The sequence below is a fragment of the Indicator indicator genome, chromosome 13, assembly GCF_027791375.1.
Source record: "Indicator indicator isolate 239-I01 chromosome 13, UM_Iind_1.1, whole genome shotgun sequence".
Classification (NCBI taxonomy): domain Eukaryota; kingdom Metazoa; phylum Chordata; class Aves; order Piciformes; family Indicatoridae; genus Indicator; species Indicator indicator.
In genome coordinates this window covers 6,950,052-6,965,978 of record NC_072022.1, presented here as the reverse complement: position 1 = coordinate 6,965,978, position 15,927 = coordinate 6,950,052, and the positions used below count along the sequence as shown (strand labels likewise).

The 15,927-nt window shown below is 44.5% G+C and overlaps 2 protein-coding genes across 2 annotated transcripts; both read left to right on the top strand.

The window, feature by feature from the left end:
• Positions 1-833: 833 nt before the first annotated feature.
• On the top strand, positions 834-3,173 carry PIGZ (phosphatidylinositol glycan anchor biosynthesis class Z). The gene is made up of 2 exons (XM_054386182.1): positions 834-951; positions 1,612-3,173. Exons 1-2 carry the CDS (start codon positions 834-836, stop codon positions 3,171-3,173), a joined length of 1,680 nt encoding a protein of 559 aa, XP_054242157.1.
• A 3,250-nt stretch (positions 3,174-6,423) lies between these two features.
• NCBP2 (nuclear cap binding protein subunit 2) lies at positions 6,424-8,754 on the top strand. Its single transcript, XM_054386140.1, has 4 exons — positions 6,424-6,504; positions 6,602-6,783; positions 7,507-7,645; positions 8,683-8,754. Exons 1-4 carry the CDS (start codon positions 6,424-6,426, stop codon positions 8,752-8,754), a joined length of 474 nt encoding a protein of 157 aa, XP_054242115.1.
• The last annotated feature ends 7,173 nt before the right edge of the window (positions 8,755-15,927 follow it).

The window sequence follows — 15,927 nt, the reverse complement described above, 5'->3', positions numbered from 1 at the left end:
ATCTACCAAGCTTTTTGACTTTCCACATCCAGTACTGCTTGGGAGTGATGTCATCTGCTCTGTGATCTCAAATTTTATGCAATCTCCATCAGAAACTTGTGGCTATCCTCCTTTAACATGACATTACCTTGAGTGCCTGTGCATGTAACTTGGATTTGCTGTTAGTGAAACAAATTGGTTCACTTATTTGTAACTGTTTCTGTATCTACTGGCTTGTAGCATGGCTTTTTATTTTCATCCATAGCTGCAATAACAACAAATGTTGCTGTGCTGCTGGCAGGCAGTGTCCTCCTTACCACAGCTTCTGCCTCATGATCCTGGGATGAAAAGACATTCGGCATAATAAAAAAAAATGGTAACACTAGATGATGATAATGTAAATAAGTGAAAATAACAAATAAACATGAGAAGTAATTAAAATTTACGCAGACTTCAGCGTGATGGCTAAAATACTCCTTTACCCTCGTTTCCGGTCAGTTAACCTTTGCCCCTCGCTTCTCTGTCCCTGCCTTGCTCCCGTTACCTGGGCTTAGGAGGGCGAGACACAAGGTGCCCTCCTGCTCTCTGTGTCTGCAGCGCCAGCGCCCCTGTCTCCCCAGCTCACAACTGGGGTTTTTGTTTTTAGGTAGTTACGAGATAATTGAAGTTTAATGTGTACTTAGCTGTCGAACGCTGCCCGTGGCGGCGGGGCCAGGCACTGTGGGACTGGCAGGCCGCATTGCGAAGGGCGCTGCGCACGCGCGCCGGGCTCCCGCTGCGGCGCCTCGGCCGGCAGGAGCGCGCCCCCTGGCGGTATGATGTGGGCGAGACCCGATGCCGGCGCTGGCATCAGCATGTGGGCCAAGGGGCTGTGGGCGCTGCTGGCCGCGCTGCGGGCGGGTTGGTGCCTGCTGCCGCAGGCCGGCTACCTGCACCCCGACGAGTTCTTCCAGTCGCCCGAGGTTATGGCAGGTAAGACGGTGGGCGCTGTCGGGAGGGGCGGGGCTGAGGCGGCCCGACCCGGAGAGGCACCGGGGCTCGGCCACGACCCCTCAGAGGGGGAGCGGCGGGAGCGCGCCCTACGGCGGGCAAAGGTGCCGGGGCAGTCCCGCCGCTCCGGTTCGCCCGGGGTCCAGAGACCCTGCGGGTGCGTTTTCCCTTGCAGCCCCGCAGCGCGGGCTCCGCGGAGGTGATAACGCCTCGCTGCGCACCATATAGGCGCGTATTTGTCCCGCACCGCCTGCGCGGACGGCGACGAGCGGCTGTTCCCGCAGGAACGCGACTCCAGCAGCGTGCGCCCTGCGCACCTTTCCTTAGCGCCTCTTGCAAGTAAGGCAGGTGCAGGTCGGCAGTTCAGGGTGGCTGTTTCTGCTGTGCTGTACACAGCAAGTGGCGCCTGGAACCATGGCCCCCTATCAGAGTTGGGGTTTTGTTTGGTTGATTGGTTTTTCGGGAGGGCATGTTTTTGTTGATTTGCTTTTTTCTTTTCTTCCTGAAATTTTGATTTAAAATGATAATGTACTTCTAAAAAGGTTGACACCCGTCTCAAAAGTTTAGGGACTGCTCTGCATCTACTAACATGCATCCTTAAATAAAATACATTATGGATGTATTTTTTTTCTTCCTTTGTAGGAGATATTTTAAATCTACAGGTCTATTATCCTTGGGAATTCCTTTCCACCTCTCCTTGCAGAACAGTTGTTTTCCCATTAATGACATCTGGAGTTACCTACTGGGTGATCAAATCTTTGCAGCAGCTGGGCTTATGTTCAAGTTGCATCAACAGCTACACCCTTCTGGTATCACCTCGTCTTCTCTTTACAGTCTCTTCTTTCATACTCGACTATAGTGCTTATCGATTAGCGCCTTCCTGGGAAGCGGATCCATGGAAAGCGCTGCTCCTTCTTGCTGGATCGTATGTCACTCTGGTGTTCTATACAAGAACCTTTACCAACACACTTGAAGGACTTCTCTTTGCTCTTCTGATGGTATTGGTTTCCTCAAGGAAGTCCAATGGCAGCTTAGCAGTGCCTACAAGCAGCCCTCTTATAGGTATTATAACGACTGCTGGGTTTTTCAACAGGCCAACCTTTTTGGCATTTGCTCTAATGCCCCTGCTTTATTGGGCAGGTTTAATTGTTGACTCTCAAAAGAGCATTAAAACTGTCATAAACCACTTCTTGAAGCTTGTCCTATGTGCATGTTTTACTGCCATTGTTTTTGTAACAGCTGACACCTTCTATTTTACTTCCACGGGCTTAGATAATCTCTACAGCATTAGAAAGGGCAGCCCGTTTGATGTGCTAGGTCAGTTAAATGAAAAAATTGTAGTAACCCCTTTCAATTTTCTCAGATATAATCTTAATCCTCATAATCTTGCTCTGCACGGAAGTCACCCACGAGTCACGCATTTTGCGGTCAATGGAATAATGCTCTTTGGGATCTTACATATTCTGGCCATTGGTGCTGGCTTTAAAATGTTAAAGGAATATATGCAGCATTTAATACGGGCCAGATCGCATTGCCAGGGGTCATCTGGGCTGTTAGTGCTTTCTGAGGGCAACCCAACATTACTGCTGTTTTATTTTGTTCCTTTGGCATTGCTCTCCCTATTCAGCCACCAAGAACCTCGCTTTCTCATTCCTCTCATCTTGCCATTGGTCTTGTTCAGCACATCACAGAACAGAGCTGTGAAGTGGAAACATGTCATTGTTATTTTCAACGTTCTAGGGGCTTTGCTGTTTGGGTGCTTACACCAGGGAGGACTGATACCATGTTTATTTCACTTGGAGCAACTTGTGCATTCTCCAGAGTCCTCGAACCATCCAAGACACTATACTCTATTGTTTGCTCACACCTACATGCCTCCTAGGTCTCTGCTTAATATCAAGAAGAGCGACACATATATAGAAGTTATTGATATGGCTGGATCTGAAGAAGAAACCCTCTGCCAGACAGTAGAGCAGCAAGCAAACAATCTGACCTGCAATAATTGTCATGTTTTTGTTATCATTCCCGGTACAGTCAGAGCCACAATTACCAAGTGTGATGTTTCAGTCAGAAATGAGACTTTGATATTTCCACACTTATCAATGGAAGACCCACCACAAATACCCTTGCTATTCAGTGGGAATTGGAGAAGTCAGTTAGGATTATACATCCTTCAGCTAGACAGAAATCAGAACAGCCGTTAGACTCTAGGAAAATTATGTTTTAGTTTATTTCACTTGGGTGCTAAGACCACCTTCTTCACAGACCCACCTTCAGCACAAGCAGTGGCACTGGGAGTTCCTCTGAGTTTCTTTATTCCCCTTCTTTGTGACTTTACACTCATCCAGTATAGCCAGTTCTGGAAAGAACCTGCTTAAAATCTGATGTCTTTAATACAACCTTAGACATGTGCCTGATGAAGGATGAAATTGGGTCCCATTTTAGCTCTTCTCACCTCAGATTTATTTTTGGAAGTTCTTATGCTCTTGAAATCATCGTGGATTTTGTATATGCTGATAGGAGGCATTAATTCAGATGCTGGAAAGAAGTTACAGGACTAGACAATAGCCGGTCTGACTCAATGTTTTATTTTATGCTCTTAAAAATACAGAGTCATCTCTCAGTTATTAGACCAGACTGCAGTCACAATGCAGGCACCAGCACTGTAATTTTGTGTTGGGTGGCTGTGTCTTGAAAAATCCTTAGCACTGATCTGACAGATTCTGATTTAGGACACAGAGGATGTGACAGCATAAGTACTTGTGCTAAATCCTAAAATCCAAGCTTTACCTGTTTAGCTTTTCTTATTGCAGCTCCATTCTTGAGGATGTGTCACACATGTATTACAACAGGAGCTTGAGAATGCTGCGTTTTGAGGGCATTAAACCTACTTATCATTTAGCTCCTCGTTCAAGGAGCTGCACAGACAGCAAACAGGGAACCTCATAGGGATCTGATCCTTTGTTTACGTTCGACCAGATGGATCTCTGACCAGCCTGGCCATATGGTTAGAGATCTAGGGGAGCGTGTGAGGATCTGAGGGTGGAGCTGCATCCCCCGTGCCCGTGTTTTCAGTAACCACTCCCCATTAAATCAGCTTAGTGAGAATGACAGCTTGCATCCTGGCTCTCTATCGGACAGCAGTCTGACCTTACAAGTGCAATACAAGTAACCCTGACCTTCAGCTGAGAATGATGTACAAGCTTATATACAAAACTAACTTGCTCTTATATGCTTATAGTACAACTAACAATTTTTGGGTTTGCCTGCCTGAACTTCTGGATTCAAAACATCTGGAGGTGCTAATTTGGCACATGCATTGTAGGTCAAGCCCCTCTATAAAACGAATCTTGGCACTTGAAATTCTTTTGCTCATCAAGGCAGTAATCCTTTTTTGCAGTTCTGCCCCCCCTCACAACTTTACATGAGGTCTTATAAGCCAGTTTGTTAACGTAGGTAAGAATAGTGTAAGTTCATGTCAGGCTCTAAAGGGAGGCTGGGAGCAACCTTTCTGAGGGATTTGCCCTCATCTTTGAAACTACGATCTGGATTTTTAAGGAACATAGCTCTTGCTCTCTTGTAAAGCATTTTGTGTTGTCTCCCCTCCATGTTCACCTGACATCCTTCATCCCTAATCATTGACAAGCCTGTAAATTAAAGGTGCATGTTTTTGGGGGAAAGTAGGGGGAGAAAGGAGTGCACATATGTTTGTACTGATGACTCATAAAATAGTGGAAGTAGTTATGAATGCACTATGTCAGCAAACCTATTTTCCAAGTTAATTTTGTTTTTGTTCTCTTACACTGAGATGACAGCCACGTGCCACAGCTGGTACTTCATGTCCTGCTCACTGCTTTCAGCTTTACTAAACAGCTGAAGTTTTGAAAATTATTTGCATAGTAATTATGATCTGTCAGTCTTAGTGGGGTAGAGCTTGCATCTCTTCAAGGATATAATAGAGCCAGGAAGAGAAACTGGACTACTACCACCAGCTCAGACTGAAAAGACACTGCTCCTGTCTCACCACCTAAACCTATGTAATTTCCATCGTAGGTCAATTTTTTCCATCCATGCACACCTAAGTCTTTGTTAGTGGAAGGTTTAATTTTACCAGAAGTGCTGGAAATTGTACTTAATTTAATATGCAAGGTTCTTTTCATCTGGGGTGATACAAAGAATGAAAACCATCCTTACCCGTTAACTAAGCATCTAATTAACTGAAATAATGACATGTTTAGTCTCATATATATTGTTAGATAGAACAATTTAAGTAAATCAGCCCTGTGTATCACATGTGATGGATACATCCTTTCCCATATGTAGAGTTAGGATGGCTCTTTTGATCACTTCTTGTCCCCCTAAACCCTTCTTCCTACCATTGACTTTAGGTGTGCTTTTAGGAGAGCTACTGCATCTCTTTTACCTACCTGTGAAATGGGCAGTTATCCTATCCCTCAACATCATCCTCAACCGTTAGAGCTCTTTTTGTATCAGTTATATCAAACGTACCATGTTACTGTTGTATAGACAGAAATTAAGTCTCCAGTGAGACATTTGTTTTTATTACAAGTTTCTTGCCAAGCACTTAACAGTGACAAGTTTGACAGCATTCTCGACGATGTTTAATGTGAGTCTGCCTGTTACTGAGTACTGTGGAAAGTGTAAACTGACTTTAAAATGAAAATCCATCATACCAACAAGCAGCATGCTTCACGTGTCCATGCTTGGGCTCAGGAACCGCTCGTGGCTTTATGCTATGGAAGAGCAGCGTCTGCAGGCCGGGTACCGCTGGGGTCCCTCGCAGCTGGCGCCGCACGCCAGTACAACCGCTTCAGGAGAAGGCTGCTGTGGTTCGGCTGTCACCCCAGGAGCCCGTTAGCAAGGCCGCCGGCCCCTTCAACCGTCGGCTCTAATGTACTCGTTTCCCAGGGCTTGGCACAGGAAAGCGGCCGCGGTTTCCTCCTCGCTCTGGCGGGTTCTTTGCGCCGGCTGCGGCTCGGCAGCTGCTTCCTCCTTAGCACGGCGGTCAGGGTGCTGCGCCGGGGCGGCCCCCTCGGCCCGGCCAGCGCCAGGGGGGCCGCGGCCAGCCCCGCGCCCGGGCGCCGTCCTTGAGCTGACTGAGGAAGGCGTCGCGCAGGCGGAAGAGGCGGGGACCCAGGTCCCGGGCCGCCTGGCGGGCTCCGAGCTGCCCGCGGATGATGCCGGTGGCGGTGAGGCGGGCGGCGGCACGGATGGGCCGCGACTCGGAGAGCTTCTCGATCAGGCGCGGGTTGCTGAGCAGCGCAGCCAGCACTCGGCGCAGCACCATTCTGCGGCCGCTCTCGCGAGAGCTGCTACCACGCCCGCTCTCGCGACAGCCGGGGCCCAGCTCGCAGTTGGCTGCTCGCCGCCCTGCGCAGATCGGGTGCGCCGCGGGGCGGGCGGCCGTGTGGGAAGCGCCGCGGAGGGCTCGCCATGTGTACCACGGGAACGCTCAGCATCCTGAGCAGCGACTCCTATGCTGATCTTAGCCAGTACCGGGACCAGCACTTCCGGGTGAGTGAGGCGCTGCTGCCGCAGCTAGCGGGGACCGTGCGGGCCGTCGGGCCCGGTTTGGGGCCCGGCGTGAGGTAACGCTGTCTTTGCGGCTTAGGGGACGCGGTACGACCAGGAGCGACTGCTTAGGAAGAGCTGCACCCTGTACGTGGGGAACCTTTCGTTCTACACCACGGAGGAGCAGATCCACGAGCTCTTCGGCAAGAGCGGCGATATCAAGAAGGTCATTATGGGGCTGGACAAAGTGAAGAAAACCGCCTGTGGCTTCTGTTTCGTGGAGTATCCTTCTGCGGGCCTGGCCCTGCTGCCCTGGCGTCCGCCCGAGCCAGGCGGAGGGAGCAGGCCGCCTCAGCGGTGGGCAGGAGCATGGGTGACCTGAGGTGCTAGCTCTGAGTCTCGGGGAAACTATGCAAGGATAAAATTATTCGGTTGCCAAAGCGTCTGCAGGAGTCCGGGTGAGGGAGGGCACGTTGTTAGGTTGCTTTCACTCTGGTCCTTTAAGCCAGATACTTTTTAACTAGTTGGTGTCTACAGTGAAAGCCTGTGCTTAGTGCTCCAGTAATGAGGTGTTCTTTTTCATACAACCATGTGCATAAATTTGCCGTTGGTAACTTGCCCTCCCTGTCATGTGTTGACTTTATTGTGTGCTAGACTCTTGAGAAATATTCACTTGCTTGTTCCAGCTAACTCATTGAAAATTTCGCAGCATGCATGGGGGTTCTCATTCTTCTTTTTAGTAATAGAGCTTTACAATTCTAAGGGTGAGAGTACTTAAGTTTACCCGGTATTTGTATTTTTAATCTGCTTGAATTCCTGCATATTGCTCTGTTTCACTAGCAGTTTTCTCAGCCTACATACCTTCATAAAAGCAACTGCTTTTAAAAGTAGTGGAGCAGGAACTTGATTCAAACAAATACTTGTGTTTGTAGCCCATTTGATGTTGTTCTTTTTACCATGTGTTGAAAATAGAAGCCCTTTTTATTTCCTTAACCTGTGTGTAAGGTATTACGCAAGAGGAGACGCGGAAAATGCAATGCGGTACATCAATGGAACCAGGCTCGATGATAGGATCATAAGGACAGACTGGGATGCAGGATTTAAGGAGGGTAGACAATATGGTCGTGGAAGATCAGGGGGCCAGGTAGGTTGTTGTACGGTCTCGTTTTGAAGGGACTGGTCTTTTTGCCAAATTACTTCTTTTTGAGTAAACACACTCAGAACAACTTCAGAAATAGCAGCTTCAGAACTATTGTTTAAGATAGCAATGTACGTCAGTCTGTAATGTCTTTTAATGATGATGTTACCCACTAAGAATATATTTCATATATTTCACTGAAAGCCCTTTCAGAAACCTCTTAGCTGCTTGGGGAGATGATGCTAATAAATAAGCCTGGAAAACGTAAGGCTGCCAAGAGCACAAAGGACGGCACTTAGCTTACCTAAAGCTGATCAGGCTGCAGATGGTTTTACTGTTGCAGCATGAGGCTAGCGTTCTTGCTTTCGTGTCATAGAATCACAGAATTGGAAGGGACCACAAGGATCACCCTGTTCCAATTCCTCTGTCATGGGCAGGGACACCTCACACTAGATCAGGTTGCTCAGAGCCCCATCCAGCCTGGCCTTAAAAACCTCCAGGGATGAAGCTTCTACCACTCCCCTGGGCAACCTGTTCCAGTGTCTCACCACCCTCATGGTGAAGAACTTCTTCCTACCATCTAATCTGAATCTACCCACTTCTGTTTTAGCTCCATTCTCCCTACTCCTGTCACTATCCAACATCCTAAGAAGTCCCTCACCAGCTTTCTTGTAGGCCTCCTTAAGATACTGGAAGGCCACAATAAGGTCTACTCAGAGCCTTCTCTTCTCCAGACTGAATAGCCCCAAATGTCTCAGTCTGTCTCCATAGGAGAGGTGCTTCAGCCCTGTGGTCATCCTTGTGGCCCTTCTTTGGACACATTCCAGCATGTCCTGATTAAAAGAGTTCCCCTGGACATTATTAATGAAGTTACTTACTGCTGTATTCTGGGCTTCTGCGTGATGCACATTGTCTTCTTTTTGGTTGGGCAGCTTGTGACCATTGACACGCTGTGAACTGAGTTTGACTATATTCTGATCATGTAATAGTTTTTGACAAATTGTTTGTCTTTACTGGACTTCCCCTTTTTCCTCCTTCCTAAGGTCCGAGATGAATATCGGCAAGACTATGATGCTGGAAGAGGTGGCTATGGCAAAACTGTTCAATACCAGTGAATAGCGAATGACTCATCAGCCTTACAGGAGAACTAAACCTGCAGTGTAAAGGCACAAAATAGTTCTGTTGGAAACAAATTTATGTAGCTGCAAATTCACAGAAACTACTCTCCTTGTTCCTGTGATCGCACGGTATGTTCAGTGTTTGTTCTGCTCTAAAACCAGGATCCAAAGCATTGCAGAGCACATTAATACAGAGGACCTGGGGGCAAGGTTATGCACAATAGTGTGTGTGAGGCTTTGGTCTCTAAATGCTGCTGTAACTACTAAACCATACAAAGGTTTAATGATATGGTGCTTTGTTTCACTGGCAAAACTTGATTATACTAACACTGGATTTTGTTTACATTGGTAGCACAGGGTGGGGAGCTACAGTAAGGGAGGATTGGGGTATGTTTCAGAGATGAAAGAAAAAGGCAGAGCCTGAAAAGGAAGTGGGATTTTTAGGGATTTTTTTTCCAATGACTTGAATTCTCTTGCAGATATTCTGGGATTAGCATCCTTTTACACTGATGTTGTCCCTAGCACACCTACATGAATGGCCACAGTAAAACAGATGGAGCCCAGGAATCATAAAGTGAGAGGCAGGCCTAGCAGAGATCAGCTAAGAGTCTTTTGCATTACATTGTGATTGCACAGTGTTGGTTGATTCAGAACCATTTTGTTTCATGGGGTATAGACAACAGCAAATATAAAAATTACAGGAGCAGTTATTTTCATAGTTGGGAGTAGAAGTATTTTGTTTCTGTCTGGTAGTTCTCTACAGCCTTTAGTATATTTCCTGTGCATACAAAAATGGCATGGGTTCTATAGTTAGCCCTACAAATAGGAAGTCTGATGAATTGTGCATAATAAGAAAGTAGATTCTCAAAGTAAAGTTTCTATTTGAGAGACTTGATTACAGACCAAGATAAAAATAAAATACGAATTTTGGGAGGAGCCTTGCATTCTACATAGAGATTATTATTTTCTCTCTGTTAGATGATGGGATTTTGATGTACTACAGACATAAGAGTAAAAAGAATTGGTGCTCTCACAATCTGAATTTGGTCTCCTGAAAGTTTCAGAGGAACTGTTCCAGAACTTGGGAGTATTCTATAAATGGACTTCTGAGTTCTTTGGAAATGGCAGTTCATAAACTGTTGTTCAAATTCCCTTTCATCTATGACTTCTTAAAAACCTTAAATGTACCAGATCTGTTAGATCTCACTGAATATACTGTTGGAAATCTTGATCTGTTTAGTTAGTCTTAGCTGTTACTGTAAATTGCAAAGTGGGGTAGCACAACTGCAGTGAGACTTTGCTTATGTAGGAAGTTTTGGGAGGGCTTTGGCTTTCTTTGGCATGCAGAGTAAAACTACATTTTAAGGATTGCTTGGTGCTGTCTGCAAACAAGACCTTGAACAAAGTTACCTTTTTTTTATAGAATGCATTTGATGATGAGTTTACAGCCTGTAATCTGCTCTAGGAAACCTCTGAAGTTTATTTTTCATTGTATTAATTTTGTATTAAAAATTAATTACCAAAATTCTAAGTCACTTTAAAATAAAGCTGCAACATGAAAATCTGTTGGTATTCCTTATTAACAGAATCAGTGATAGAAAAGAGCGCTCTGCAGGCTCTTGTCCACATCCTTTGCTGGAGTGTCTTGTGAAGTGGTGAGAGTGAATAATCCTTCCCTTTGGATTTTCACAGAATCACAGAACGTTAGGGGCTGGAAGGGACCTCGAAGGATCATTCAGTCCAATACCCCCTGCCAGAGCAGGATTGCCTAAAGTAGGTCATACAGGAATGTGTCCAGGTGGGTTCGAATGTCTCCAGAGAAGGAGACTCCACAACCTCTCTGGGCAGCCTGTCCCAGGGTTCCGTCACCCTCACAATGAAGAAGTTTTTCGTTATGTTCACATGGAACCTCCTCTGCACCAGCTTGCACCCACTGCCCCTTGTCCTATCATTGGGTATCTCTGAGCAGAGCCTGGCTCTGTCCTCCTGACAGTGCCCTGCACATCTTTATCAACATGAGGTCACCCCTCAGTCTGCTCTTCAAGCTAAAGAGCCCCCCAGCTCCTTCAGCCTTTCCTGATAAGGAACATGTTCCACTTGATTATCTTTGCAGCTCTTCACTGGACTCTTTCAAGCAGTTCCCTGCTCTTGCACTGAGAGGCCCAGAACTGGGCACAATATTCCAAACAGAGCCACACCAGGCTTGTTCAATTCTTATCTGGATGCTGGAAGATGTTTGGTTAATTCTCTTCATTCTGTTACGTTTTGGGTTACAGAACATTAACCTCTTCACTGGTATTGAAGTGATGTGAAAGTTCTTGGTGTGTAACAACTAGTTTTCAAGGGGCTGTTCATAAACTGAAATCTCACTTCTGTAAGTATTACAAGACAGTCAAATGAAATGGAGGTGGTACAGTTTTTGTTTCTCTAAACCATCACTGTCTTTTGCTGCATGTGTCAATAGGTATGAAAAGTTCCTTTTCTGTGGTGTTTTTGTTTGGGTTTTGGTTGGTTGGTGCTGCTTTTCTTAAAGTGAGATTTTTCTATTTTGAGGGAACTTGCAGTCAGAATGGGACTAGAAACCACAGGTTAGATCATGTGAAGTCTTAGTATCTCAAAAGTACATAGAGAGGAAATTGATTGAATGTGGTTTCATTTTTCCCTTCCCTAACTGAAATCTGACAAGCCTCTGCTGAAGCTGGTGCTTCACAAAAGTAGCTCAGTGAAAGGCTTCTTTAGCCTTCTCACATGCCAATGTTGTATTTAGGTTCTCTTGGAAGAATGGATGTCCAGTGGTCTTTTGACATGCCAGTTTATGATGATTAAACTTCTATGAAAGTGTACATAACCTCTGTATTAGCTTTTTAAAATACTTGTTCATTGTAGAATGATCTGTGTTGGAAGGGACCTCCAAAGGTCATCTAGTCCACCCCCGCCTTGCAGTCAGCAACAGGGATATCCTCCACTAGAGGAGGTTGCTTAGAGGTAGTTGAAGTTCCCCAGCAGAAGAGCCTGCAAGCACAAATCCTCCTGTAGTTGGAGTAGGAAGGCTTTATCAGTTGGCTTCCTTTCATCTGGTGGCCTGTAGTTGATGCTAACTGCAAGGTTCCCTTTGTTGCCTTTGTCTCTTAATTCCTGTCCATAAGCTTTTGACCTGTTCATGGCTGTTCTTCAGTGACAGTTCCTCACAGTAGCCCTTTCCTGACATAGAGGGCAACACCTTTACCCCTCCTTCCTCACTTGTCCCTTCTGAACAGTCTGTAGCCATCAGTAGCTTCAGTCTAGTCTTAGGATTCATCCTACCAAATCTCAGTGATGGCTACCAGGTCATAGTTTTCTAACTTCACAATAGCTTCCAGCTCCCCCTGTTTGTTGCCCATACTGTGTGTGTTCATGTAGAGGCTTCAGCTGGGCAGTTGGCTGCATCTCTTTCTTAGCAGAGCTCCCCTTGATTTCCTTGAGGTGTTTCATGGGGGTTTCCTTGCCAGCTTCCTTGCCTCAGGTGCCCCCAGTGAGTCAATCCTCTGTTTAGCATAACTAGGTACCTTTCTGGCATTATATCCATAAGGAAATACACCAGCTGAGAATATGAGTGGCTACTTAGAGTTTGATGGAAGAGAGGCTGTTATGAAGACATCAAGACATCAAGAGCTTCAGTCTTTCCCCCCCTAGACTCTTGTGCAGTCTTGTAGGGGATTGGTTTACACGCTTCTTGGTGGCACTAATAGCTGCCAGTAAGATTTGTATTCACAGCATTTTAATCTTTGTATTGCACTGTAAACCCAGTAGAGTGTAGGAGCATTAAAGGCCTTCATTTTCAGTGACTGACAAAGTAATCTCTGTTACCAGTGCAGCCCTGCAGGCTAGATTAAAGGTGATCTTGGTACCAGTCAGGTTAGTTGTGCCAGCAGCAAAGTTTCTGCTCAGGTGGATGCCAGTGCAACCACCATTGGTGTTAACATAAGATTTCTTTTTCCTCTCAGAACACAATTTGAAAGCAAATAGGAATATAATTTGCTATTTTGATATTTCTCCAGTTATATGCAGCACAAATACCAGCTTAAATTACCTTGAGTCAGCTTGCAATTAAATTTCTGAACAATGAAGCTTTTACCTTCTGTGTGCCAATCTCTTCCTGCAAGACAGAATTTGAAAAGGAGATTCTAATTTTTTGGTTGGAATAGGTAAGAATGTATTAAGTATTAATAATACATACTTGTCTTTAGATCTCTAGCGCACATGCAGTTAAAATTGCTTCAAAATTAACTTGTTTCAGTTTTCTGACTTAATATTTTATACTTGATGTCTTTAAATATTTTTAATGGGGATTTTTTATGACTTCAAAAAAGCATCGCTAGCTTGTTCAGCTTGCTTTGATTATAAGTTGCTGCTTTGGAGATTATAAGTTGTTGCTTTGCGGTGTGTTTTAGTTTTGAGGTGTTTAGTTTTCTGTCAGACCACTGTTTTGTAACATCTGAAATGACTTTGAGTGGAAACAAAACCCTTGTCAGCTTGTCACACTGCCACAAGATGTCATGAGAAGCCGTGTCTGGCTTCTAGATGAGCGTACTCTGGGAGTCCTCACGATCAGCTGAGTCAAGTCATTGTTCTGTAACTCTGTGTTCTGAAAGCATCTCTTCACCATGAGGCTAATGCAGTGTCTCAGTTCCTCGAAGAAGCTCTTTTATATGAGGATTCTGCTTAAAGCCAAAGTGACTAGTGACTGTTTACGTGCCATGAAGCAGTAAACATGGAAGTGCCTTACGGTTGCTGAGATGTAGCACACCTTGAATTCTTAAGCACTGTAGCACTGCAAGGTTCTGCATGTAGTAACCAAGATTGTGCTTCCTGGCATAGGACTGTTTTGTGGATTGGCTTTTGTAATTGTTATTTTTTTCCCCTCTGAATTTACTCCAGTAAGAGGAGAAATGTGTTTCTAGGAACTAGAAGGGACTTTTCCCCATTACATCCGGGAACGTCCCAAAGCATTTCCGCTTCTACTTTCAAATTCCCAGCTAAATTTCCTCTCTGAAATCTACATGTTAGCTTGAAAAAAGCCTTCAAGCAGCAACCTTGCATGGCTCCACTCCTCACAACTGTAAAGAGAAGGCATTTGGTGTTGTCTAAGCTTGTCAGAGGGAAACTCAGCAGAGAATTTGAAGTTACCCAGAACTCTCTCACACACATGTTGAGTCACAGTGACATTTTTGATGAATTTTTTTATAGAGTACAGTCCTGTCAAGAACTTGGTTTTATCTCCCATTGAGTTCCATGGGATCTGTATGCATAGTGCTAAAGTACCAAATGTGCTTTAATAAACTCTCTCTGACATTTCTCCGTAAACTGAAGTTGTGACATGCTAGCATGCCAGTAGAATTATTGAAGGCTCATGGGGGAGCAGGATTGACTCCTGAGTTGTATCTCAAATTGAGTCAGGGAGGCTTAGGAAAACAGTGTCACAAAAAGTAACTTCAGCTTTTTGGTAGGAGAGATTCAAAATCCCTCAGGGTAAGTCTACAAAATCAGTTGCAGGGCAGTGTTTTTCTCAGAATCCAAGCCCACAAGGGCCAACAAATACTACTTGTCTACAGAGTTTAATAGAGAAAGACCTTTCTTCAGGACACTGCAGAAGCTGGCAGGATGTGGACGGAGAGGGAAGATTCCATTTGATCTGTGCTAATGCAGTAATTTGGATTCTAGACACAAGACGGTCACCAAGGTGGAGTTAATAAAACATTAAAAGAGGCCCAGTAAGCCTGAGTAAGTGCATGGTGTCCATCAATGTCCCCAGATGTGGTGTTGATTCTGTATTTGATCATGTACTTTCCCCTGAAGATATTTAATTGAACTAAAACTGACATGAGAGTGAGTTTATTGTGATTGATTCATTCCCTGTTAGAAAACAAAATCACTTTGATGTACATGAGCGAGCGGTGCTGTTTCTCCTTGTGCTCTGTGAATTGTCTTCCTGGTAGAGCTGAGTACTTCACAGGCTGGAGTACTCTGTGAGTGGTGCATGCCTCAGCAGGCAGAACACATTTGGTGTTAATATAGAGAGGAATAAAACTAAGTAATTGTAATCTCTTTCTAGGGAAGAATGAGCCAGGGCTCCAACTTCAGACAAATGCAAAGGTAATGAACTTCTCAGACCCAGAGCTGTCCAGAAAGAGACCTATCAAACGAAGCTGTATGCTTGAAGTGCCGAAGCTTTAAGGTGCTTATGTTGTGATGGACTCTCAGACTGTAAAGTTTGATTAGGCAGGGCTGTAGAGAGCATATTTGCAGTGGATATTGGCACGACATGTCTATCCTACTTGCTGAAGGACAGTGTTGTATCTGGTAAAGGCTTCAGAGCATATAGACAGCTGCACTCTGACTGCCTTCTGTGTAGATCAGAGTGCCTTTCCCTGCACAAGAACAAAGCCTGTGCTTTTCCTTTTAAATGGTTGTGGCAGGTGCCTCTCCTGTTCAGGAAGGGAGTTTCATTACAGCTGTTCAGTCTGGGAGACTATGTTCTACAGGTGTGCAGCTGCAACCACACAGAGTTTAGTCTGGGTTTAAGTTAATGTGAGAGTACTAGAATCTTTATTTCATTTTTTTTGATGCTTCAGGTTTTCATAAATGTGAAAGGATATTTTAATGAACATAAAATTAAAAATTGCCTCTCAATAATGTCTTATCCACTGTTAGCCAGAAGTTTATACTGTGCTATGCAATTTAACAATGAAGTTCTCTCTTAGCTGCATATCATTACATGATATTACAAACCCTAGGATTTCCAAAATACACAGATAACTGAACAAAGTTCAGTGTAAGTATAGTATAATACAGCTTTTTTAAAAGCAGTTTTAATTTCCTTTGATTTTTTTTTTAAGTTTTGAGGTATAGTTGATTTTCTAGTTTAGAAAGCATGTGGTCAAAATTAATTTTGTATTAAGAACCTTTTAAAATATTTCATTATTTCTAACCATTTTTTTATTATTGAATATGTTGTTGCCACAACTACTGTCAGTGGCTGTATAACTTACAGTAGAGATGTGAGAATCTAAAACTGCAAACGAATTATGATGACAAAAGCTAGAAATAAACCATAGTTTCCTGTTCTACCTTTTAAATGGAGGAGAGGTATTCCACATTTATAAGGAATATATTGTTGCTTTTCAGACATGA